This window comes from Clarias gariepinus, chromosome 15, assembly GCF_024256425.1.
Source record: "Clarias gariepinus isolate MV-2021 ecotype Netherlands chromosome 15, CGAR_prim_01v2, whole genome shotgun sequence".
NCBI lineage: Eukaryota > Metazoa > Chordata > Actinopteri > Siluriformes > Clariidae > Clarias > Clarias gariepinus.
Window position 1 is genome coordinate 23,854,079 of NC_071114.1, and position 23,873 is coordinate 23,877,951.

At 38.1% G+C, this 23,873-nt stretch overlaps 1 protein-coding gene across 1 annotated transcript in view; it reads left to right on the forward strand.

Moving 5' to 3' along the window:
• aspscr1 (ASPSCR1 tether for SLC2A4, UBX domain containing) overlaps positions 1–23,873 on the forward strand; it is a 38,485-nt gene extending 14,612 nt beyond the window's left edge. The window contains exons 4-17 of the mRNA XM_053513294.1: positions 298–398; positions 2,288–2,345; positions 2,471–2,544; positions 3,573–4,116; positions 5,060–5,119; positions 5,991–6,130; positions 9,063–9,144; positions 9,395–9,461; positions 9,910–9,972; positions 10,083–10,135; positions 17,057–17,108; positions 17,389–17,458; positions 21,301–21,497; positions 23,652–23,873. Of these exons, the coding sequence (XP_053369269.1) occupies positions 298–398; positions 2,288–2,345; positions 2,471–2,544; positions 3,573–4,116; positions 5,060–5,119; positions 5,991–6,130; positions 9,063–9,144; positions 9,395–9,461; positions 9,910–9,972; positions 10,083–10,135; positions 17,057–17,108; positions 17,389–17,458; positions 21,301–21,497; positions 23,652–23,662 (1,572 nt within the window). The 3' untranslated portion in view covers positions 23,663–23,873. The remainder of the gene's footprint in view (positions 1–297; positions 399–2,287; positions 2,346–2,470; positions 2,545–3,572; positions 4,117–5,059; positions 5,120–5,990; positions 6,131–9,062; positions 9,145–9,394; positions 9,462–9,909; positions 9,973–10,082; positions 10,136–17,056; positions 17,109–17,388; positions 17,459–21,300; positions 21,498–23,651) is intronic.

Here is a 23,873-nt window from a genome sequence, read left to right on the forward strand (position 1 = left end):
ATATCGATCACGTGTCTATCGCAATACATATCGTTATCGTTTTATCGCCCAGCCCTAGGCTGGCGTCATGTGGTTCGGAGGAGACACGTGATAGTCTTCGGCACTCCTGACTGGGTGGTAGTAGTAATGTGGGAGCCCCGTAGTGATAGGGAGGAAATGGACACGACTAAATTAGAGAGGAAATCTGGAAAAAATATATTGCAATATTTTTTTTTTCCATATGGTTTATTCATAACACCATGTAAACTTTCATTTGTTCAGATGATTACCTGATTTGTTTATGATTTTTGTACACAGGTTCGGATTGCACTCCAATTGGAGGATGGATCTCGTCTACAGGGATCTTTCCCTAGCAGCCAAAACTTATGGGATCTGCTCAACCACTTCCCCAAAACCAGGTGTGTGATTTTTAGGATTACGGATTAAAGGAAAATCAACATTTAATTTGTAACCTATGTGTATATAAAGTGAGTTTGTAAGATGTTAGACCACCATGAGTCATCAGAACACCTACAGTGTTCTTTGGCACAGATTTTACAAGTCTGATAAATTGATGGACACTAGTCTGCCAAAAATATGTTTTTCTCAGTGGGTGTTTTTATGATGGTTATATTAAAAAAAAAAAAAAAAAAAAAACTTGATCCTAAAATTCTCATAGATGTTAAATTGGGTCCATTGATGACCATAGTGTATGATTTATAAAATATTACCTTATTCATTTAGTGTATCCTGTGGATGTGGGGCGGGGTTATCCTGGAAGGTACCACTCCCATCAGGACGGGTTTATTAGTCACATAAACTTTATATTTCTGTTGAATGCTTCCTCTAATGCAGTGAATCTCAAAGTGGGCTCTGGTGCAGAATTTTAAAGCTTTTTTTTAATAGCGGTTGAAGTTACAAAAAGAACTTTAAGCATACCTTTTGAAGTTTTCTTGTGTTTTGCATAGGTGCTGTTCATTTCAACATCTGGGTTCTTTCTCAAAAACAGGCCAAAAGAGCAGTTTCCTTTCTCTCCCACAGTAAAAATGGCAGTTGAGCCAATCAACATGTACTCTAGACTAGTTGAACGTTGTGCCAATGTTTTTAACTCTCTGATATTAACCCCCCTCCTTAAGCTCTATGTTATTACTTTGATATTAGCTGTTATTTGGTTTGTGCTTTCATTGCAACTCGATTTTCCTTGCTTGCAAGTTGTGACATTCTTGTCATGGGAACTGAAAAAAGTTCGTAAGGCAGGGTATGTTTGACTTTTTCATTAACTATATAACTAAACACTAGTTAACCGTGTTTATCAGGATAAAGCAAAGATCTAAGTCAAAATCATTCCAAAAAAAGGGTACTTTTTTTATTTATTCTGATCAGATGTGTTCAACAGAAAATATTACGTGCACAATTTTTGGTAAATTGCTTTAGGTAACATTTTTTTTTTCTGGAGTTAAATAAAACAAAAAGGTGCATGTAAACTTTTTCCTTGCTCTCGGGAAACAATTGAACCCTTTTTTTTTTAACCAGCAAAATGCTTTCCAAAGCAGTAGACCAGTAAACCTTATAACCTGCAAACACTGTATTTGTGAGTTACCAGTTTATTAGGTGAACAGACTTCTTAACTAATAAACTGGAAACTTCATGTAAATCCAAATTTTTTGTGATTTTTTTTTTTTCTGTCTATATTTTCAAAGGCCATGGGGAACGACCTTGTCATCAGCAGCATCAACAGCAACCTTGATGTGCCTTTGCTGTGGTTTTTTGATTTGTGCCATGTTGTGTGAACTGTGAATACCGCATACGTTTCTTCTCCAACAGCAGTCGAAACCCCTGCCATTGATCTCAGGCCACACCCTTTTTCTCAGCAGACCTCACCCATGCCGCTAGGTTGCTTGGCACCTGTTCTGAAGTCTCGCTCTTGTTTGGCTGTAGTGGACTGGCTGCCAGCCAGTGTGTTCTCTCGTCTGTCTGCCTGCTTTTCATCACTGACATCATTACAACTTAATTCTCTCCTTTTTTTTCCACTGAAGCTTCCAGTCTTGGAATTTAGAGGACGGCAATGAGAGGGGAACAAATTGAGTGTTTCTTTTGCTGTTTTTTTTTTTTCTTCTTTCATCAAAAAAGTAATGGCCCAGGGGACTTGAACATGTAATCTTAGTCATGCATGAGCTGTTTGATGCTTTACTCCAAATCAAAAATAGGCTACAGTGTGACAGAGATTCACTTTTTCTTTCTAATTTATAGATGATGGTTTGTAAATCTGATATAGTTATGCATCTTTATGTGTCTCTATACCCAACAGAATATCAGAATTGGAAGTGCAAGGAGCCACACCAGTCTGCGTTTACATGAGAGATGAGGTAAGATCCTTTACTTTGACTTTTATCTTCTTTTAATCCTTCTTTTTTTTCAATCTGATGATGGATTTTATTAGTATGTGATGAGATACTGGTGCGCGTGTGTGTGTCTGTGTGGTCATTTGCAGGTCAGTGGAGAGGAGGCTCTTAGGAGGACCACTCTGAGGTCTCTGGGCTTGACTGGAGGCAATGCCATACTGAGGTCAGAGCCCACAAGATAATTAGAATGAGGTTATTAGTGTAATGTTAATTGGAAATGTTGGCAGTTGGCTGTTTTAGCAGATCCTGCCATTTTAGATCGCTCATCCATCTGTAAACCCAGCAGTGATTTAAGACCATAGGGCCGATTATAAATGGTCATAAGGTGTTGAAATTTTTAATGAACCCAGATCTTATAATGGTAGTTAAATATATTGGTTTTAATTAGTGCATGAGTTTGGCTTTTTGTAGCTGTTATAATTTCTAGCAGAAACTTGCTTGTTTCACAGTTGGTCTGATATAAAATGTTTAAAAATTTAATAAATACTTTATTGATCCCAGTGGCTAGGATAGTAATATAATAGACATAAGTTGAACTCATGCAAGATCATCAAACCATGCTTTAATTAAAATGACTTAAAGAAAAATAAAGTACAATGTAGTGTACAAAGAAAAATATGTAAAAAAATTAAATAAAATAAGATGATTATGAGCAAAATATAGGTGAATGATGATGCATAATCAGCGGATACATTAGTGCAAATTGAGTTGTACAAATACTGAGACAGCAATTAAATGTAACAGCAGTGCAAAAAGTGTGATGCAAGACTGAGATCATGAAAGTCAATGTAGATTAGGGTACATAATGAGTGGCAGAAGTTTATGAAAGGAGAGCTATGTATGGTTGAAAGGTACAATCTGTCATTGTGTTAATGTCATTCATCAATATAAGAATCAGTATAAGAACAATAGAGCACCACAACATGGCTGTTATTTAAATATAATCAACTTTAGGGCCTCACTGTTATTATTGATTATATTCCTGGCCAGGGGTTTGGTTATATAAATGGGGGCAAGAATACCTTGTACATAATAGCTGTTTTCTGGTATGTAGTAAAACAGTACCTGCAGAATGCATCACACTTGGGTGTGAGATGTTGCTAACATCTCGTACCTAGAAGACATTTCAGGGTGGCCAGGTGGAGTTGTCATCTTTGGATTGCTGAAGCTGAAACTTCTTTCTTCTCTTAGGTATGTACTGAAAGCCAGTAACACTTCAGGGAGCACAGAGCCCATGGAGACAGCTGCTACACCAACTGACACGGCTGCCCCCGCATCCCAGCCTTCTCCTGCTGTTAACCCCAAGCCCTCTCATCTGCCAGATGAGCCCACACCTGCCCCAGTGCCCACAGAAACTCCTAGTGCACCCTCACAGACCCCTAAAGCTTCTGCCCAATTGTGCCAAGCACTTCCTGTACAACAGGAACAGGCAGAGCTGTCTCAAGACCAACAGCAAGTTGTGCGGCCCAAAATCAGGCAAGATGGTACTCAGATGCCTCACGAGGCCAGTTCCGTGCCACGGGTGGATGAAGAGCAAGCAGGACCTTCTCACAAATTTCATTCCGATTCAGCCACGCCCAGCAACTTCGTGCCTTTCTGTGGTGGTGGCCAGAGACTTGGTAGTTCTGGAGGTGATGAACAGAGAGAGTGGCCTTCACCAGCGTTGCCTTCTTCCTCACCGCTCTCCAGTGGGCCTCCAAAAGCCAAGAAGGCCAAACCTAGCCATGAAGTCCAGGTAGGATTCAAACGGGCAAAGAGCACAAAGCTCTTCCTATTAGGGATTTGTAAGGTTTATTTCCTCGAACAGGGAATGGAGTAACATCATGCCTTTCACTCAATTCCACTGTATGATAGCTTTGTCATCATCAGAGTTTGATAATGTGTGATCTCCTTAAGATAGGTGGTTGCATTGTCTTTTATTCATAAAATAGATTTAAAACTAGTTGGTCTAACTTCTTTTGTTTTTGCACAATACTTTTAGAAAAGAATGTTTTTTAGATAACATTATCATGTTGTCACATCACTCACCCCTATTCGCAACTAAAAGCTTTTTTTATCTTGTTTAAAAAAACTTAACCACTACTTCCTTTAACAGATGCCTGTCTGCATAATTAGACTCCTTTTTATAAAATAGATTGATTTCTTTCAGATTGTATTGTCAGAATGATTATTATTATTTCATATCCTCATTCTATTCGTTTTTTTTTTTTTTTTTTTTGGAGGGTTGCTTGATTGCTAATGTATGTGTTTTTTTTTTTTTTTCTTTCTTTTTTTCTTTCCTCTCTCCACTTTAAAACTCCTGCGCTTGTAATGACTTTGAAGTAGCGCTCTGATGGAAGCTCCATTTGTGGCTGTTGTGTCTATTCACACATACCTTAGAAAAAGGAAGATATCGTCATACATAAGCAAACATGCACATGATTCTACACGCACGGGCATCGAGGCAAATCTTTACGAACAATCTGACTCTTCCAGTCACATGGGGCATTTGTATCTCTTTCTTTCCTTTTTTCTTTCTCTTTTCACCCAGTTAAATCTATAGTAAATAGTGGTACTGTCACTCCTCTGTCCAGAACAGAAGGATGTGGTCCAGTGTTGGAAAGCATTTTAGTGTTTCTCATTCACTGTTTTATGCTGCCCTTTTGATCTTTTTTTTTCTCTCTCTCTTTGATTTTCAGCGATCTTCTAGTGCCACATGCAGAGCAAAGGATTCAGAGGAGGCAGAGGAATATCTAGAGGTAATACAGGGATATTTGGCAGGCATAACAGCTTGGAAGCTTGGAAGCTTGTGAAAATGCAGTTATCTGGAGTGTTCATGCTGTTAAACTCACATACACACTTTCATATCAGAACTTCAGTTAACGCAGCACTACGACTTTTACTGTGCAAAAGTCTGTAAAAAGTTTACTGTGCAAGTTTATGAAGAGTAAGGTAAAAAGATGTGAACAAATTTTACTATGACAGGCTGCAAAGTGCATAAATACAATTAAAAAATTGGTTGTTTATGTAACAGGTTAAACAGCAACCTTATTTTCTCTCTTGTCTGTCTCAACCACTATCACCAATATACTAATGAATAATACTAAGTTTCTCAATGATTCATGCCTTGAGTTAAATGTTTTTTAGTGATCCATAGGTCACTGTGTGGGTTAACAAACAAAAAAGATTCCTCTGATACTGCTTAGGTACAGGGACTGGATTGAAATTGATAGACAAAAAAATTACCAAATGAGAGCTTAAAATTTTTTTAGGAAGCTTAAAGCACCACATTAACAGCACATGAATTTCCAGCGCTTTAGATGCAAAATCTGAAGTAATAAGAGGGGGCTCAAGACTTTTGCACAGTGGTGTACATTCCAAAGTTCTGTTCCTGCATGGTCTTTAAGTATTACAACCTGATAGGGCGTTGTATTTTATGACACAATAACGGCATGACATCATAATTTTCTCGTCACATATTCAACACCAATATTTTCTAATAACCTTTTAGCTCCTGCTGATAGAATTTAATAATAAAAAGACACATTTGATGCGTTTAGGGTGATTTTAATGAATTCTTGTTGAACGGATAATTAAGTCTGCTTACCGTCTACCTATTTAATACTGCAGCCTGTGGACAGGGAACCACTTGTCTTCGACCTGGACTCAACAACGCAGCGGCAGCATGATGAGAAGGAGCTGCCAGACGAGTTCTTTGAGGTGACGGTGGACGATGTCAGGAAGAGGTTTGCTCAGCTGAAGAGTGAGAGGTGTGTTCAGTGAGATGAGGAGCTGGTAAAGGGCCCACATTTTATGTTTTATCACATTATATAATATATATATATATATATATATATATATATATATATATATGAATATTGGCATGCACATTTTAATTGTTAATTTGAAAGTCAAAGTGAGAAATTGTTATTGTCCTCTTTAAGTGGTACACATTCAATGCTGAACTACATTTTCATGAATTTTACGGTGGTAGAAATTGCTAAAAAAATAATAATAAAGGAGAAATACTGCATCATACGCTTTTAAAGGGTTAAAATATTTTGCTAGACGAATTCAAAATTCAAAAGTACAAAAATGCTGCATTATAATAAGCACCAAGCAGAGATTCCATATATTTATATACCTTTCTGTTTGTGGACAAATCATACAAATCATACATTCATTAGCCCACCCAAGATGCAAATAAAGCTTTTATGTGCTGTGCAGCTCCAATTTTGGTTCCCTGGAAACCTAACTATTTACGCTAAAAAAGCTACTTCAAGAAAGTATGATGTTATGTAAAAGCTAGTTAAATGCACTAATACAGACCCAAACAAATTCCTGAATAGCTCAGTCATTAATTGTTTGTAAGAACGTGATGTAGAACATGATGTTTGCACCCTGGACAAAAAGTCAGTTCCTAGAGTTGTTTTTTTTCTATTCATATATCACTTTCAAGATATTATTTAAGTCTGGCTAGCTGGTTCATTTCATCTTGACTAAACTGTGTGTAGTACATTCAAGAGGGACATATGAGGGGTGTTCAAGCCAAATGTGTGTTTGTGATGAAAGTTTTCTTGAATGAATGCATGAACCATTTACATTTATGGACATTTACAGAACAGTGATGAGACTCATAGCCACAGTAAAACATGTGAACGGACCAAATATTTTAAAGAAGGCCGCATGTCCGTGAATGACTATCCCAGACGAGGTGGCTCGGAGCACAATGCAGTCGTTCCCTTGAATATTTAGCAAATGGAACACCTTGAAAATCGATGGATAGCTTGTCAGCTTGAGGAAGAGACGTGTCTGTTTGTGGAAACATTACATGCAATCACTCAAACAACACTTGCACATTACAGAAACTTAGCTCAGTCCTTGACCACGCTCCAAGCTATTTTCACATTTTTTGGCCATTAAAGGAGTTCCTGGGATAGGCCAGCGTTTCAGACGTGAAGCAGGCAGTCTAATCAAACTACCTTGTTCTACTTTGATGGTATCTAAGCACTAGTGAAACACTGAAATAAGTGCATTAGTGTAGCAGAGGATTATATGGAAAAATATAATGTATATTTTTTACTCTCATAACTGTGTTCTGTTATTCTGCACAATCAAAAGGCCCAGTTTGACTTGAACACCCCTTGGTTTGACTTGTAGCACTTACTGGTTAATTAAAGCAGTTAATTAGGACAATGAGATTAGAGTAGATCAGAATGTTGTGCGCTTAGGTTACAGCAGGCGTTTTTTTTTTTTTTAACTTAATTTTTCTCTACCTTCTGATGATTCCCTATTAGTTTTATTATAATACTGTAAATGCTTTGAACATGATTGATTGGAGCGATTGAGAGATGCACAAACTCAGGAGACGGGGGCAGAGAGAGGCGTGCGCTCTCGTGGTTTGGTGACCTTTGCCCTCCCACCCATGCATGCTCTACTCTTCAGGCAGGCTTTCATTTGGAAACAGGAGAGTTATTCTGGCTCCAAATTACTGCCTTCCAACCTCACTTATACACAGAAAGCGGTACGCTACAAAAACATCTTTCTCCATCCCTTCCTTATCCTTTAGGTTTTTTTTTTTTTTTTTTTTAAATGAGCTTGTCTCCATGCAGGCTATCAGAGATATGTGTATGTCTCTGTTTGTTTGTGTGTGTGTTGCATGTTTTTTGTTTGCTATGCGTGCATAATACCATTTTAGTGTTACCGCAGCAGACATGCTTCTGTGACCAAAGACCTCATCTTTGTCTCGGCTCTTTGATGTGTGTTTGTTTGTCTGTCTTTGTGTAGTGCATGTCTGTGTCTGCTCTGTGTTTTTGCGGTGGTATTTGTTGTTCTGCATTAGATGGTATCCCTGTGTGTATGTATTTTTATGGTCATTTATGGTTATGGACTTCATAAAGGAACAGTCTGGTGAAAAAAAGGTTTTATTAGACCCCAATTTTCATTGACCACAAATGTCTGGTGTCATGTCATTTGGATCTTGAGTTTTGCCCTGGTGCTACTGTAACTTGTTCAAAATGTTGCTTTTAAGTACATGCCTTAACTTGTATGCCTTAACTTGTATATCTCTGAGCTATTTGATATGAATTATCAATAAATTGTGTACATTAAAATAATTTAATAGTGAATGTTTACATTATCTACAGAACATATTCATGCCCTAGAGTAGCTAGCATATAGTACACTCTTGTACACATGTACATACTTATGTTTTTCTTTTTTACTCGAACATTGGAGTGCGGCTCTTCAACTACGAGCAGCGACCTCCACTTAACCTTAATTGACTTATTTGCAATTATATTCGTTCTGGGTAGGATCTAGGCGCCCCAAGGTGTTCCACCCACTTTGCTTAAACTATGCCGCGTTAGCTGTTGCTCCATTGAAGGATCAGACAGGCTGATGACATGGTTTCTGCCATTTAATTGACTCTAATTATAAACCATAAAATTAAGGAACCACGAGGTTCTGTCTGCCGCGGTCTCCCTTTCATGTCTGCCCACATGCCGGTCTGTAATTCTCAGAATATTATTAACAATCTCTGGATCAGTAATCAGATGCATTTCTTTGTAATTGTTTTTACGTTTTCTTCTGTCTTTGCAGCACATGCATTTTTATTTCAGTGTTTTGTTTTTACATTTTTTTCTCTGTCTTTGCAGCACGCGCATTTTTATTTCAGTGTTTGTTTTTTGTCTGTGTCTTTAGGAGGGTGTTGGAGGAGGCCCCTCTGATGACTCAGTCTTTGAGGGAAGCTCAGGAGAAAGAGAAGATGGATAGGTATCCTAAGGTGAGCCTCTATGCCAATACTCTGAGCCCGGGTCTTTTAGACCTTTAGCTTGCTCATGTTGCGGCTCTCTAAAAAATGTTGCTTACACAAGCCTGGATTAGTGGATCACATTTTTTTTAAGATGCACATGTCCGTATGTGACCGATATTATAACGGCTACATTAATCATATTACATACATTTCATTTTATTAAATTTAATGAACACTTAACTTTTTTCTGCTACTTCATGCATATCTTCCTTTAATACAGGTGGTCCTGAGAGTTCAGTTTCCTGACAGACAAGTCCTCCAGGGCTTTTTTAGACCACTAGAAACAGGTTGGATCTTCTGAAAGAGCATACACTGTACAATTTATTTAATGAGGACATATTATGCAAAATTCACTTTTTAGTCATTTTAGATATTCAGATATGTCTCCTGTGTGTATACAAAAAAACATGCTCAGCAATAGCTTATTTACAAAGTCACTGAAATAGAGGATATTTGGAAGGAGTAAAATAAAGAGTTTGTGGTATGAAAAAAATCGTTATCTGAGGGTATTTCAGCAGGAGCATTTACAGACACACTTTGGGCGAGCTTTGAGATCCGTGTCATATTGTTAAAGATTTTTAAGGTTACAGGCAGGCCAAGCTTTTCACCACGTGTCCTAAATTCTAAATGAAAACTTTATATATGCTGTCTAATGTGTCCAGAGTTTTGACTGGTAGTGCTTTCTTATAAAAGTTCATTTTGTGATGTGAAATTAGAACTGAGTTATTTTTGTAGTTGCTGCTCTGAAGCAGTTTGTAAGGACTCATCTACAGGATCCCAATCTCCCATTCTATCTATGTGAGTATAAACACATTGTTATGCACAAAGTAGAGACCATCATTACATCTTAGAATATTTCTGGTGCTTTCTGTGTCAACTGAGATGGCTCTGTTCTCTTGCCTTATCAGTTACTGCACCTCCTAAAACCTTGCTGCATGACTCCAGCGCTTCTCTATTTCAGGTGAGACTCTGAGTATTGTGTGTTTGTGAGTGGATATGTGCTGAACTTTGTTTAGTGCTGTAATGCAGGCCTACCACATCTGTTTGCGTGTATTAATGTTCGCGTGTGAAGGGTTTGGTTTCCATTATGAATAAAAAATTTGACTCCCATGCCCGCTAAGCATCTCCTACCATGCATGCTAGAGTTCACTTCGGGTTCAGATCTTGTCTTTAACAAATTTTTGGTTAGATTTTCACCTGGTTGTGACCTCCGGGCAATCAGACATTTTACAATTCTGGGGCTTCTCGGGGCTATTCCTAAGCATCGGCATATCAGCTAAAGCGTGTTTTAGGGTTTGTGTGTAATTAAAGTGTGACTATCAAGTAATTTTGGACTGTTCAGTAGTTTCGGAACACATTTAAGGGTTGTGTAAATATTAATAAGGTCTTTGTCTTGCTTCTACTGTAACTTTGGCAATACATTGTCCACCTAAAAGACAGCTAAACCTGTTTAAGTGGTCATGAGATGACTGTTGTTCTTAGTGTCAATCGTTATTTATTTTATACTTGGCATCCATATGCTTTATATGCCTAGCGCTTCCACACAAGACTACTAAATTTTTATTTATTTATTTATTTTTTTTATTCATGTAATTCTGGTTTAAGGGCCTCGTGCACTTTAGGCATTAGTAAATTTGGGTGTACTGTATTATTATTATTATTTTTTATTTTTGTATTTTTTTTTATCCAAAACTAAAGCTTAAACATTTACTTATGTGCACGCGCACACAAATGTCTGTCTGTACACGCATACATATACTTACACACACACAAAATAAAAAAAATAATATATATATATATATATATATATATATATATATATATATAAATAATACACACACACACACACACACACACACACACACAGTTTCATTGCTTGGTGAGGGTTCCTTTAGCACAAATCATTGCATCAATTGCAACGTCTGTTCAACCCCGGTGATTCATTCCGTGGTAAAAACCTTGTGATCTGATCGCAATCTTGGGGTAACTCTGGACCATCAACTGTCATTTTCCCCACACTTTGCTTACCTCACTCGCTCCTGTCGATTTCTTCTTTTCAACAGAAAAAGCCTATTTCTTTCTTCACAAGCTACTCAGGTGCTTGTTCAGTCCCTTGTTATTTTAAGACTGGACTACTGCAACTTGCTCCTGTCAGGTTTTCCTCTGTTCACTATTCGTTTTTGCAGCTGATTCAGAGTGCAGCTCTGTCTGATTTTTCAACCTCCCCAAGTTCTCCCACACCGCTCCACTTCTCCTCTCCCTGCACTGGCTTCCTGTAGCTGCTTGCATCAAATTAAAAACTCTGATGCTTGCCCACAAAGCCAAAAACGGCCCAGCATCCATCTACCGCTCAGCTTTAGTTACACCTCGCACTACACCACGTTCCCTCTGATCCTCCAGCACTGCTCAGCAGGTCCCACCATCTCTCAGGACTCGAGTAAGATGTGCATCTAGACTCTTTTCTGTTCTGGCACCTAAGTGGTGGAATAAACTTTCTCTAGATGTCTGTTTAGCTACGTCTCTGGCAATCTTTAAACGATGATTTAAGACATATCTGTTTCTTTAGTACGAATCTCCAGCCACCCCATAAAAAAAAAAAAAAAATTAAAAAAACATCCCAACACCGATTGACTGATAGTACTTAGTAACCTGGTAACCCAGTGTACGGATCTATCCAATGATTAAAACTACATGGCACTTTTGTAAGTTGCTCTGGATAAGATTATCTGCCAAATGCCTTTAATGTGGCATGGTGGTGGAGGTGATCACTGCTGAAGTGTTATTGAAGTCCAGATTTCTTTGATAGCAGCCTCCAACTCTGCTGTATTGTCAAGAGGAAGATGAGAAACCTCCAAACAAACAATACAGACGAGAGTCTCCTAGGGGGTTCAGGTTAGGTGAGCTGGGAGGCCAGTAAAGCACAGTATCCTCATGGTCAGCACACCGGTTAGTGGTAGATTTGGCACTGTGGCCAGGTGCTAAGTCCTGCTGGAAAAGGAATTTTGGCATCTCCATAAAGCCTGTCAGCACACAGAAGCATGAAGTTCTGTGAAGTCTCCTGTTAGACAGCTGCATTGACTTCGGGCTTCATAAAGTAGTCAACCACCAGCAGATGATATGGCATCCCAAAGCATCACCCACTGTAGAAACTTCAAACAAGGTCAGTGGATTCTGTACTGCACTGCATTCTGTTTCTACAAGTAATGAAGGTCAATCAACCCAAAAAATCTCAAGAACATTGAATGTGCAATGTGTAGTTGCCGAGGTGTAATCGTCAAAACCAACAAATGCTATGATGAAACTGGCTCTTTCAATGTAAAATGAAATAAAAATCAGGAAAGAATACGGAATTACTCTGTGTGTCACTTTTGACTGGTAGTGCATATGTACAGTGTGTGTGTGTGTGAGTATACACAGTACTGTGCAAAAATTTTATAACAGTAAGAACAATAATTATAAATATTATAATAATTAATTAAAAATAAGATTAAATGGTAAAATAGGTAATTTAATTGTTTGTATCAATATTTGGTAAATGGTTTTGTGTTGAGTCACTTAACCCCTAACCTTGTTTCCACATCAAAAGTATGGCTTTTGGGCAATATTCTTCTATGAAGACCAGTTCTGGCCAGACTTCTTCAGAGAAGGGAGTACCTGGGTCTGGCCAGAAGTGGGCTTCAACTGCACAAAACCATAGGTACTGGGGTGCAGGAAAAAGGCAGCAGGTTCTCTGAAGCAGTACGCTGGTTGTTTGCCAAAGGACTAAAAAGTATATTTTTGATAAGTGTCTGAAGGTAACAGTGAAGCATGGTTGAGGTTCCTTGTAAGTTTGGGGCTGCATTTCTACAGATGGGATTGGAGATTAAGTCAGGAATAATGGTGTCCTTAATGCTGTGAAAAACAGCCAGATAACTATCCATCATGCAATACCATAAGGGAGGTGACTGATTGATTTTACCTTTTGGTCTCTGTACACCACCACATTAAATTTGAAATGCAGCCCTCAAGATCCACGCAAAGATGAGGCTTTAATTCAATGAGTTTGACAAAAGTGTGGCATTTCAGGAATTATAGCCATATTCATGTAAACACCCATTTTGGTAAGCTCATAAATAATGGATCAAACTAGCATAATTACAAATGTATGGATAGCATTTAATTAATCGGATGACTTGGATATCAACAACTGCATGACGTCTGAAACATATGGACATGGACAACATGCTGAGTTTCCTCTTTTGAGATGTTTTTCTAGGCCTTAACTGCACCTGCCCTCAGCTACTGCTTGTTTGTGTGTTTTTCTGCCTTTAGTCATATCTTCAGTAAGTGTAAAGCATGCCCTGTCGGGTTGAAGAATAGCCCATTTGACTTGCCTTGGGTAACTTTCACTCTATGTTTTAGGTCATTGTCCATCTGCAATATGAAGCGCCGTCCTGTCAGTTTTGCAGCATTTGGCTTACTCTGAGCAAAGCTACATTTATCAGCAGCCAAGTCATCAATAAACACCAGTTTGAACCGGTTCGATTGGCAGCCATACATGCTTATGCCATAACAGTGTCTCCACCATGTTAGACAGATGATGTGGTATGCCTTGGATCATGAGCTGTTCCTTTCTTTTTCCATACATTTCTCTTTCCATCACACTGGTACAAGTAAATGTTTGTTTCATAAGTCCAAAGGATCTGGCAAAGTTTTCTGTCAAAGCCTGTATTTACTTCATAAAAAAGTCTTGACTACAGACTTTGACAATGACTATACCTCCTCAAGAGTGTTCTTGGCTAGATGTGAAAGGGTTCTTCTCCACCATGTTATGTGATGACTCGCAATTTAGGTTCAGTTATTGCTCCGACACGCAAACCTTTTTTTTCTCTTTATCCTGTGATGCATCATTTTTTTTTTAATTTTTTTTTTTTTATGCAACCCCAAGAGCTCTGGGTTTCATCCTTTCTCTGACCGAGCCAACTTTCTGCAAGCCGTTGCCAAGTTACGCAAAACTTCAAAGAGGCAATGGCGACAGACTTTAAGAACACAGATCTGGTGCATAAACACATAGAGACACAAACCAATTGTCATTCAACATCACACAAATTTAAGGAATGTAAAATACATTAGCGATGGGATCTTCTGGTAAATCTGATACAAACCAGCATTTAGGGACCTGCCCTTGGCCTCAGTGTTGATGCTCTGTATTAGATCAGGGTATGCCTACTGCTTTTCTCTCTCATGCTCTGCTGTAGACTATGAGTCAAAGCCAGCCTTTCAGTGGACTTATGGATTAGGTTAGCATCAGAGGCTTAGTGGACCAGGAATGAGGGAGCGGTGGATATGGTAAAAAAAAAAAAAAAGTATGGAAGAGGACAGGCTGGCTTGAGGCACCTCTCTTCTCTGTTCAAAGGAAAAGGGCCGGAATGTTCTCTGTGTTTGCCCTGACCTCAGCTGGCTTTCATTTAGCCAGGTGGAAACTGGCATATGGGGGGTGCTTTGATCCCAACCCTCCTCTTTTTCAACCTCTCTCTTTTCTGGAGTCTGGTTTTGGGACAGTTGTATATAAAGTATCTGCCTGGAAATCCTGATGCAAAGAACGGTTCTAGTTATCTCTCGTTTAGTAGTTGTGCCATTCGTAGGTGTCATTCCTCTATTGTCCAGTATCTTCTCTGTCTCTGGTTAATTCTCCAGTCCATGTACCAGTACCATGCCAGATATATCTTTTTAAGAACCTTGTGATAAGCTCGAATATATTTAGTTTTCCTAAACCTTTCACTTTCCTAAAATAAGTCTTGTGTCTGTGCGTGTGTGTGTGTAACTCTCCATGGCTCTGTGGCTTCTTGCTTCCTCGATTCCAGCACTGTGATGGCTTTTGAGACCAAGCAGTGATCAGGACTCGCCACTTCACTCCTTCTCTACACACAGCTATAAATACACATGCACGCCTAATGTAGAATCTTTTTTCTGTTTTTTTAATAACATCCGGAATCTAAGTATTGCCCCAGGAGCAACTTACTCCCTCCGTTTTTGACCACTACAAGTGTGTCCCACAGAGCTTCCCCCACAAACACGCGCACTCGGAGAACCATCAAAACCAAGCTAAGAACCAAAACAGCCATGGTACGAGAAATCGCAGCAACCACAGGACATTTCGCATTCCCTCTTTTTCCTTTCTGTAATTCTTTGTGTATCCAGATGGTATATAGACTTCTTGTCTAATTACAGGGCATAGGAAAGGAAATTTTTGCCTTTATTGTGTATTTTCTGTCTTGTTTTTGTCTTCCGAAAAAGCAGGAGCTCCTTTTGTAGTATCCCAAAACATTTAATTGGCTTTGTCTGCGCACGTATATGTACAGTACATCTCTTTACGGATGAACACCTTAAACAGTTTATCTTTCTTACTTCTCACTTGCTCCTGTTTTTGTGTACCGTCTTTACTCCCTTTACCCACTTGTTGCTCTCCCTCTCACTCCACAATACTCGGTCCCCTTCTCTCAATTCTTTGTCTCTTTTTCTTCTGTCTCTATCTCTGTCACCCTCTATTAGGACTTAAAAGCATTAAAGGCACACAACAGAATCTTTAATCACTCTGTGTCATGTCACGGAAGGAATGTTTCCCATCACAGGCAGCCTTTGATACAACCCCCCACACACACCAGCCCCTCTCTCCCCTCCACCGCTCAAACGGGAGGCATTCGTGGCTTTGTGGGGACAGAATGCTTGGTAGCCCATTTAAACACATTGTTTTCCCCCTCAAAGAGCCCTAATAATAGCAATTAGGACACAGCTCTACCCATTATAGTGCCAGTGCAGGGTGCAGAGGGCTTTAGCCTTCATCCTTGTGTGTGTGAGAGATATTTTGAGGGGATTCAAGCCGCCTTAAAGTCTAGAAAATGATTTTTCATGATTACAGCCTCTGTTGACTTATTTTAGTTAGCAAATTTGATACAGAAAATACTATCAAGTGCAAAATATCAATGTTGATGCTTTCACTTGAGAGAGTTATATTGTCCTTATGCTAGGTTAAAGATTTACTGATTTATATTAGGAATAGCCTGGTGTGTACCAAGTATAATTATCTAATTTACTTCTTTCTTGTTTTTCTTATGTGAGACCACAAACAAACATCTTACATTTTTATTTTAAAAACAGCTTTTTAATATAATTGCAGTATTTAAATGTGCACCTAGTTTACTACACCGATTCTTGTACACATTGATGTGCTCCCTTTAAGTCCGGGTAACATTAACGTATGATGATATACTTCTCTGTGTGGCTTTTTTAAAGAACTGTAAGTGACCGTGCATGTGTTTGAGTGGCAGTCATTACATGATCTGACACAACTGCTTGGGTAATCCTTTTTCACTCGACAGATGTTTAGTTTCACAAAGAAATTTCAATGTGATAACAGATGCCTTAGTTCTGTCTGCAAGAATGAACAGATTCGCCTGCAAATTTCACCAGCTGTAGGACTGATCATGGGACAGGCATGTGTTACTGTGTCATAACATGGAAAAGCCACTCTTGTTCTGATATGCAATTCAGCCATCGTAGTCTGCATTAGGGCGCTAATTGGGAAAAGGGGCAGGTGTATGTTGTGTTGGGGACATTTTATATTTGCATATTCATACAAGTCAGCAGTACATGTTGTGGTGTATATATTAGCTTACTTTTATATTGTAGATTTGCAAAGCACTTTATTATTTGATTTATTTAAAAATGATTAACTGGAGATTGATACCCAGATGTTAAGTTTTCAAGCTGTTTCACATTTGTTTTACTGTACGCCTGCTAACTTCCTTTGTTTAAGTCTGTGCCCAGATCAAGGTTTTTTTTTTTTAATACGCCTGTTTATAGTGACATTGTTGTGTCTCCTGTCTTCCCTCTCCTCTCCCAGGCCAGCCTCTTCCCTGCTGCTCTAGTGTACTTTGGCTCAGATGTGAAGACAGGTTTGTTCACAGCAACTTCCATTTTTGTTTGTCCCTTTTATCTTCCGTCCAAAGCAATGACCTCAAATTAATCCTGTTTACTGAAAGCACCCTCTAACCAGAGGGCATCCTGGGTAACTGAAGAGCCGACACCGGATACAGCGTAATGTAGTGGTCACTTTAGTCTTCTGTGATTGAAGCAGTTAGTCAGTAATGACATTCTTGTCATTTATGCAGAAGAATGAAACCCAAGGTCACTGAAAAGCATGTAATGGATTGTGTGTGCGTGTGTGTTTGACAGAGTGCTATTTGCGCAGTGATCTTGTGGACAGCAGTGTTTCTGCCCTGCAGGCTGATGAGATCATTGCTGGGTATGATATCCTTCACAATTCCTTACATTTTATAACTTTAATAGGCAGTAATTTCCCTGTAAATTAATCATCAGTGTATTAAATTAAATGTGTACCAGCAGCAACATGCGTCATGCTTAAGTATAATAACTGTCTAGATGCCGAAAATGTGCCTGACCTCTCCTCTTCAGTCAAACTGTTGTCAGTTAGGCATTCAATATTCACATTTTTTGTTTTCTACCAAAGCTATGAAGCTGAGGCTGGTAACTAGGCTGGCATGCCTAAAAATACATTTCCACAAATTGGTACCATATTATTATACAAATCTTCTCTAACATACAATTCTACCATCAAACTTTGGCCTGCTCCACTAAACTGATTCTTGTACACATTGATACCAAACTTTATACCGAGGAAGAAAAAGGTTAATACTCAATATGCCTCTTTTTATCTATTTTATAAATAGCTGCATAACCATCCATCTCATCAGTCTTTCTGACATACTGGAGAACTTGACATGGCTCCATGTGAGTGTGTTGTGGTGTAGACCGTGAGCTCTCACATAATCCAACAATTCACTTAATAACCTATTTTTCGCAATTTATTAAAGCCATAAAACTTTTTTTTTTTCTCCTGAGCCTTCCATTCATATAACATATTCCTGTGATCTTAGATTCTAAATGATTTAAAGCTTGTTTTGGTTTGGTCAAACAGCCTAATGAATATAAAAAGATTGCTAAATAAAGGTCACTGCCATTGTAACCAAATTTAAAAATCCTGTGACTGACTGTGCCCTTGGACTGAGTTTGAGAACAGTGGTTTTGAACAGCCAGTTTGCACAATGATAAACTGGAAGTTTCCTTTGCTATTGCAACATTGGCCTCAAAGCTTAAGTGCAATGTCAAGAAGCAGACTTTAAACACAGCAAAGTGTATTGACTAATGTAAGAAAAGAAAAAAAAAATTTTTTTAATAAAGGATGGTTACAACCCACACAATCAACTGGGTGAAAATGGCACAAGAAGTAAAACCACGGACCTAGCCCAGTTGATTATCCACTTTCGAACACCCCCCCACACACACACACAGGTCGCTACAGTTTCAGAATGAACTTGTGAAATCGCTTCAGTGACTCTCTCCCCGTCACTGTACGATGACTTTTTTTTTTTCTTTTTTCTGCAAGGATAGTCATTGGCCTGGCTGGAATGCCTTTGAGGTTCGTTCCAAACGGGAGTGTTACACTGAAACCACAGGTTGCCCCCCTTCCTCACGCACACCTTCATGACCCCCATTCCGCCCTCATTTCCTCGAACACTTCTCCCCCAACCACATCTCATACAAATACATTTCCCCCTGCTCTATTCTGTCTAAAGATAGAAGCTCATTTCCTAGTATCATTGCTCTATCGCATACACAAACACGATTCTCTCCCACCTGTCTCATTCACTCATTCATCGGGACGCACAAACACACGCACACCCTTCTCTTGAATTCACTTCAAAGAGGATGCCATTTCTCGCTGCTGTCTGGCATGACATGTCCATATGATGACTTAATGTAACATCTTAGTGTATCAGACATACTCCCAGTCCCATATTTACTTGTATGTAAATGTATCGCATAGTTGAAATATGATTTAGTTTTAATTAGCATTTATTTTGGACAGAAGTTATTAATTAATTTTTCATTCCAGTTGCTCGGACATTAGCTTGTTGTAGTTGTGTTGATACTTTGAAGTATCCAGCGTAATCATAGTCAGGAGTAAAAGTTCTCTAAGCCATTAGGACGGAGGGCTTTGTGGTTATTCTGTAGCAAGACAAACCCCAAATTAAGACATATTTTGTTTTATTAACTTGGAGAGAAGCTGATGAGAAGCTCTGTTTATAGCTGGTCAAGATTTAAAATGTAAATATCAAAAGGGAAACAAGTACAGTGTGTTGCTCTTTAATAAAGAAAAATACAAATGAAAAACATTCTAGTACTGATTAATTTCTTATAATTACATGCCCCACTATGTTTTGTTCTCTATTTGTGTAATCATAATTAACATAACATAATCTAACATAACATAATTCCAGTTCGTAATCTTTTGGCCTAATTGACACTCATTGCATTATGTTAGAAAAAGGATTTGAAATAATGACTGTTCTAATTTTCTCATTTTGAAAGTACTTGTAGTAAACACCTCTAACAGACACAAAAAGACTTAGGTTCTTTGGTTTGTGCTTCTGCGGGTGCTCTTAAAAGAAGCTTTCTAAAAACTAAAACCTCCTTAAGAAATTTCCTTAATCATCCAAAACACCATTATAACTTGTTTTTCTTTTATACTGAATATAAAATTTTCCTTAAAATAATTTTATACTCTGTGTAGTAACTAGGAAGTTATACTGCAGAAAATTACACAAAATATTTTTTTATCTAGTCAAACCTAGATTTAGGGAATCTACAATTTCTTAAAATCAGTTTACAACAATTCAAATACAAGATTATTAAACTTATTTCTAGTCAAATGCCAATCAAATTGTAAGTGAAATAAAATCTCATTTTGTATTGTCTTATTTTGCGTTTTTCTAGAAATAAATTAGTAAAACTTAGGTTTATAACTTTTTTTATATGATCTGCTAAAGGAATTTATGCTTATAATTTCTGTAAATATTGATTAGAGCTTAATAATATTTTTTTGTGTTTTGTTATACATTTATTTTACAGCAGAGTACGTAAATGTAACTAGGCTATTTTCACTTGCTAAGATATAGATTTTTGCAGTGCATTTAGGATTCAGTCTAATCGTTAGCTAATAACTAGATAATTTTTCCAGCTTGTTTTTTTTCTCGCAGAAGAAAATGTAGCAGAGTAGAAAACGTTACTGTGTATCAGTAAACAAACTGATGTTTAAAATAAAATTAAAATCTTATGCTTAAAATGTATAAAGATATATTCTTTTTTTTACTTGCAAAAATGTTTCAGTTTGTAACACAAGATTTAACACAAATACATCATGTATAGGATTAAAATGAAAATGTAGATTAAAATCTTTTTTTTTTTAATAAAAAAAAATATTTAAAGCTATTTGATGTATTTTGGTGTTTATATGAGTTGAATAAAAACCTCAACGTGTATAATTGAAAGCATCCATTTTTTTTAGAGGTTAATAAAGACCTAAGAAATACAATAATGCACACATTGTTTTTATTGAACTCACCCTTGTATTTTATTATCATTTGATATACACAGTCCAAGAACATGCTAGATTGCCCCAGATATGGATCGGTGTGGAAAATGATTCCTTTACCATTCTTTTTAAACAGTTTCAACTGTTCCTGTCAGCCTGCACTTAAGAGATGTGCATGGTTATTAGTCTGTTTAAGGCATGACTTCAGAAGTATTCTGTGCTCAGTACAGCATGAGCCTTCTCCCTGTAGGAGGTTATGGATGTTGGTACAGGAGCAGCAGGTGGCTGGTGTCCCACTCTGCGGAAATACTTGTAGCCGGAAAGATTAAGATGTTTGCGCTGAAGTGGCTCTACACAGGAAGCTTCTAATAACAGCACCCTCTCAGGAGGTCACGCCCTTTAACCTCTTTACTCTCTTCACCTTCACATGAAAGCAGTCAACGAGACAGGGTTAACCTTTCAACACACACACAAACACATGGACACACCAACCTAAATGCATCCTTCAGCCTAAGAGCACTTTTTTTAGAAAGCAAAGGATCGGAACTTATCTCGTTAAGCCCCTTTCTTTTTCTTCCCTCTTTTCCTTCCTATTGCTCTCCAAATGTTTGATATCCTCCCCTTTAATCTCTTTCTCCCCCCTCCTATTTAATCTCTGTTCTTCCCATTATCCCCCCTCCCCTCTTTCTCAGCTGTATGCCCAGGTCTCCAGTTCCAGCTCCATCCTCGAGTTCAGTCCCCCCTCAGGACACTTTCTCTCTGCACCCTGAGTCTAATGAAGCCTGCAGAAGCCAGAAGAACTCGGAGGACCCCAGTGATGAGCAAATTCAAACATCCAGACCCATTTGCACAGCCCCTGCAAAGGTGCCCAAGTGGCTAAAGCTGCCAGGTGTGTCCACGTTCACTTTACACTTTTAGGTGCACTATGATAATGCACACCAGGAAGCAGTAAACCACTAAAACTGGTCATTGTTACTGTGTACACGGTGGTATCTAATGTAAAACTTGTGTTAACACGCATTTGAGGTGACCCGGCCATAGCGTTTGAATTGCGGACAGCGTGTAATGCAGTTGGAATCCGATTACATCATGCACGGCGACTCCAGAAATAATCTGAGTCACACTGTGATAGAATCTTGGGCAGGTGTAAACTAGAGAGGAGCATGAATACTCCTAAGTGATGGCTCAGCCTGGCACATGATCGCATGTCCTATTCTCAGTTATTTGTGCTGATCAATTTCATGTAATTCTGCAGCTATGTGCTTTTATATATCTCTATTCAGGGAGACATAAACAGAATTCGTTGAAACTAAAAAACATTTCTGACATTGTAGAAATATATTTTAATAGTTTTTGCTTCAAGGCCATAATACATAAACATAATACATAGACTATTTGTAAATAGTCCATTACTAATAAGAACATATTTCTGTATTGTGTTTTGTATTTTCCTTCCCCAATTTGCAAAATCTGCTAACATGTTACATGTAATGTCAGTAAAAGATTGCTTTTTGTAAGGTGTGTGTATGTATTACAGTAATAAAATGCTTATATGAGGGTCATATATGAACAGAAATATTAACTGACTTGTTAGACATTGATTGCTTGTATTACATTATACGATTACATATATCCTACATCATACATTATATGATTAAAAAGCCAATGATAGATCATGACAGCAAGAAAAGTGAAAAAAGCAATATAATTTTAAGTGGAAAACTAAATATACATTCTTCCAGAAATTCTTTTTTCGTCTTTATCTTGAATTTTGTGACGTTGTTGATGGTTGGACTGCACAAATGACTGCTAAATATGGTTCCAGCATACCTTTCCTAAAATTCTTCACAATTTTCAGCATAGACAAACATATAATGTACAATAATAATAATAACCTTTTGCCATTACATCATCTGCCTGACATCCCACCCTCTACTCGGTTAGACTAATTGTGTCTGTTGCTGGATAGACAAAAATGAATACAGCATAGAGCTGACCAAAATTCATAAACGCCAGATATTACATCCAAGATAGTAATGCATTAAATATGCAGGGGTGGAGTTGTAATAATTCTCTTTTGTTACTTTTTTATAACCTGAAAACCGATCAAGCGTTCAAGAAAGCTCAAATTGTCCTGCAGTAGTAATCTATACCAGACCAACAGAATTTCTCCTTGACCCTTTTTATTTATCTGCCCCAACCACAAGGACTCAAACTGCCCACTTTACTGCCTGAGATAAGACTGTCACAGTACAGTTCGTTCCTTCCTTCCTTCCTTCCATATCTCTCCTTCTCTCCCGCTCTTCCTCTGTCCGCTCCCTCCCGCTCGGATCTTCCACCACCGCCACTACATCTCTGCACAGTCCGCGAGAGTCTGGGCCACATGAAGCAACTCAGGGCCTCCTTCCCATCTGTTGTGTGCTATGCTGTGGTCATGGTGGCGCTCCGTCAATGATCCGTTTTGTGTTCTTGTGTCTTTTATTGTCCTTTATTGTGTTTTTCTGGATGATTCTCACACGCAGTCCAGCCCTTTTGTCTTCAGGGATGGAAAGAAAAAAACACAAAGAGAAGGAAGAATGTCTTGGAAGTTCAGAATGTTTAACAGTTGTATTGGCATAACCATTTCACCACATGTTTTCAAACACTATGCACCGGCACCAGGTTTTATTAGAAGTTATTTGGGTGTCTGTCCTAGTGGAGTGGATGAGTCCTACTAACGGTTTATTATTATTTATTATTATTTATTGCGCTGTTGAACGTTGTCTTGAAAATTGTTGTCAATGCAAAATCTAAATGTGAAAACTGTAGTGGATTGTCTCAAAGTGATATATATATATTTTGTTTGTTTGGTTTTTTTAAACAGTTTTGCATTTTTTTTGGTGATGTGTGTATGAATTGACAACTGGTACCTTAAAGTATTTTTTATGCATTTTGAATAGAATATTATTTTAAGAAACAGGCTTAATTTACCATTAACCATAATATAAAAAACTTTACAGGTTATTGATATGTCTACTAATATATTTATCTCTGAATTCTTTAGGAAAGAAGTAAAGAGCATGGAGTGACTAGATGTTCAAGAAGAGGACTGGAGACTGGCTTCCTCAGTAGTCAAATTCTCCAAGGGCCCATAGTGCTGTCAATAACAAAATCAAGATGTTGAAAGCACATAGCTGCCAATGCAAATAGAGCCAACTCTATAGTTTTGTGGTGATTAATGAGATGCTTTGTTCATTAAAACTAAAATGACAGTTGCCAATGATTA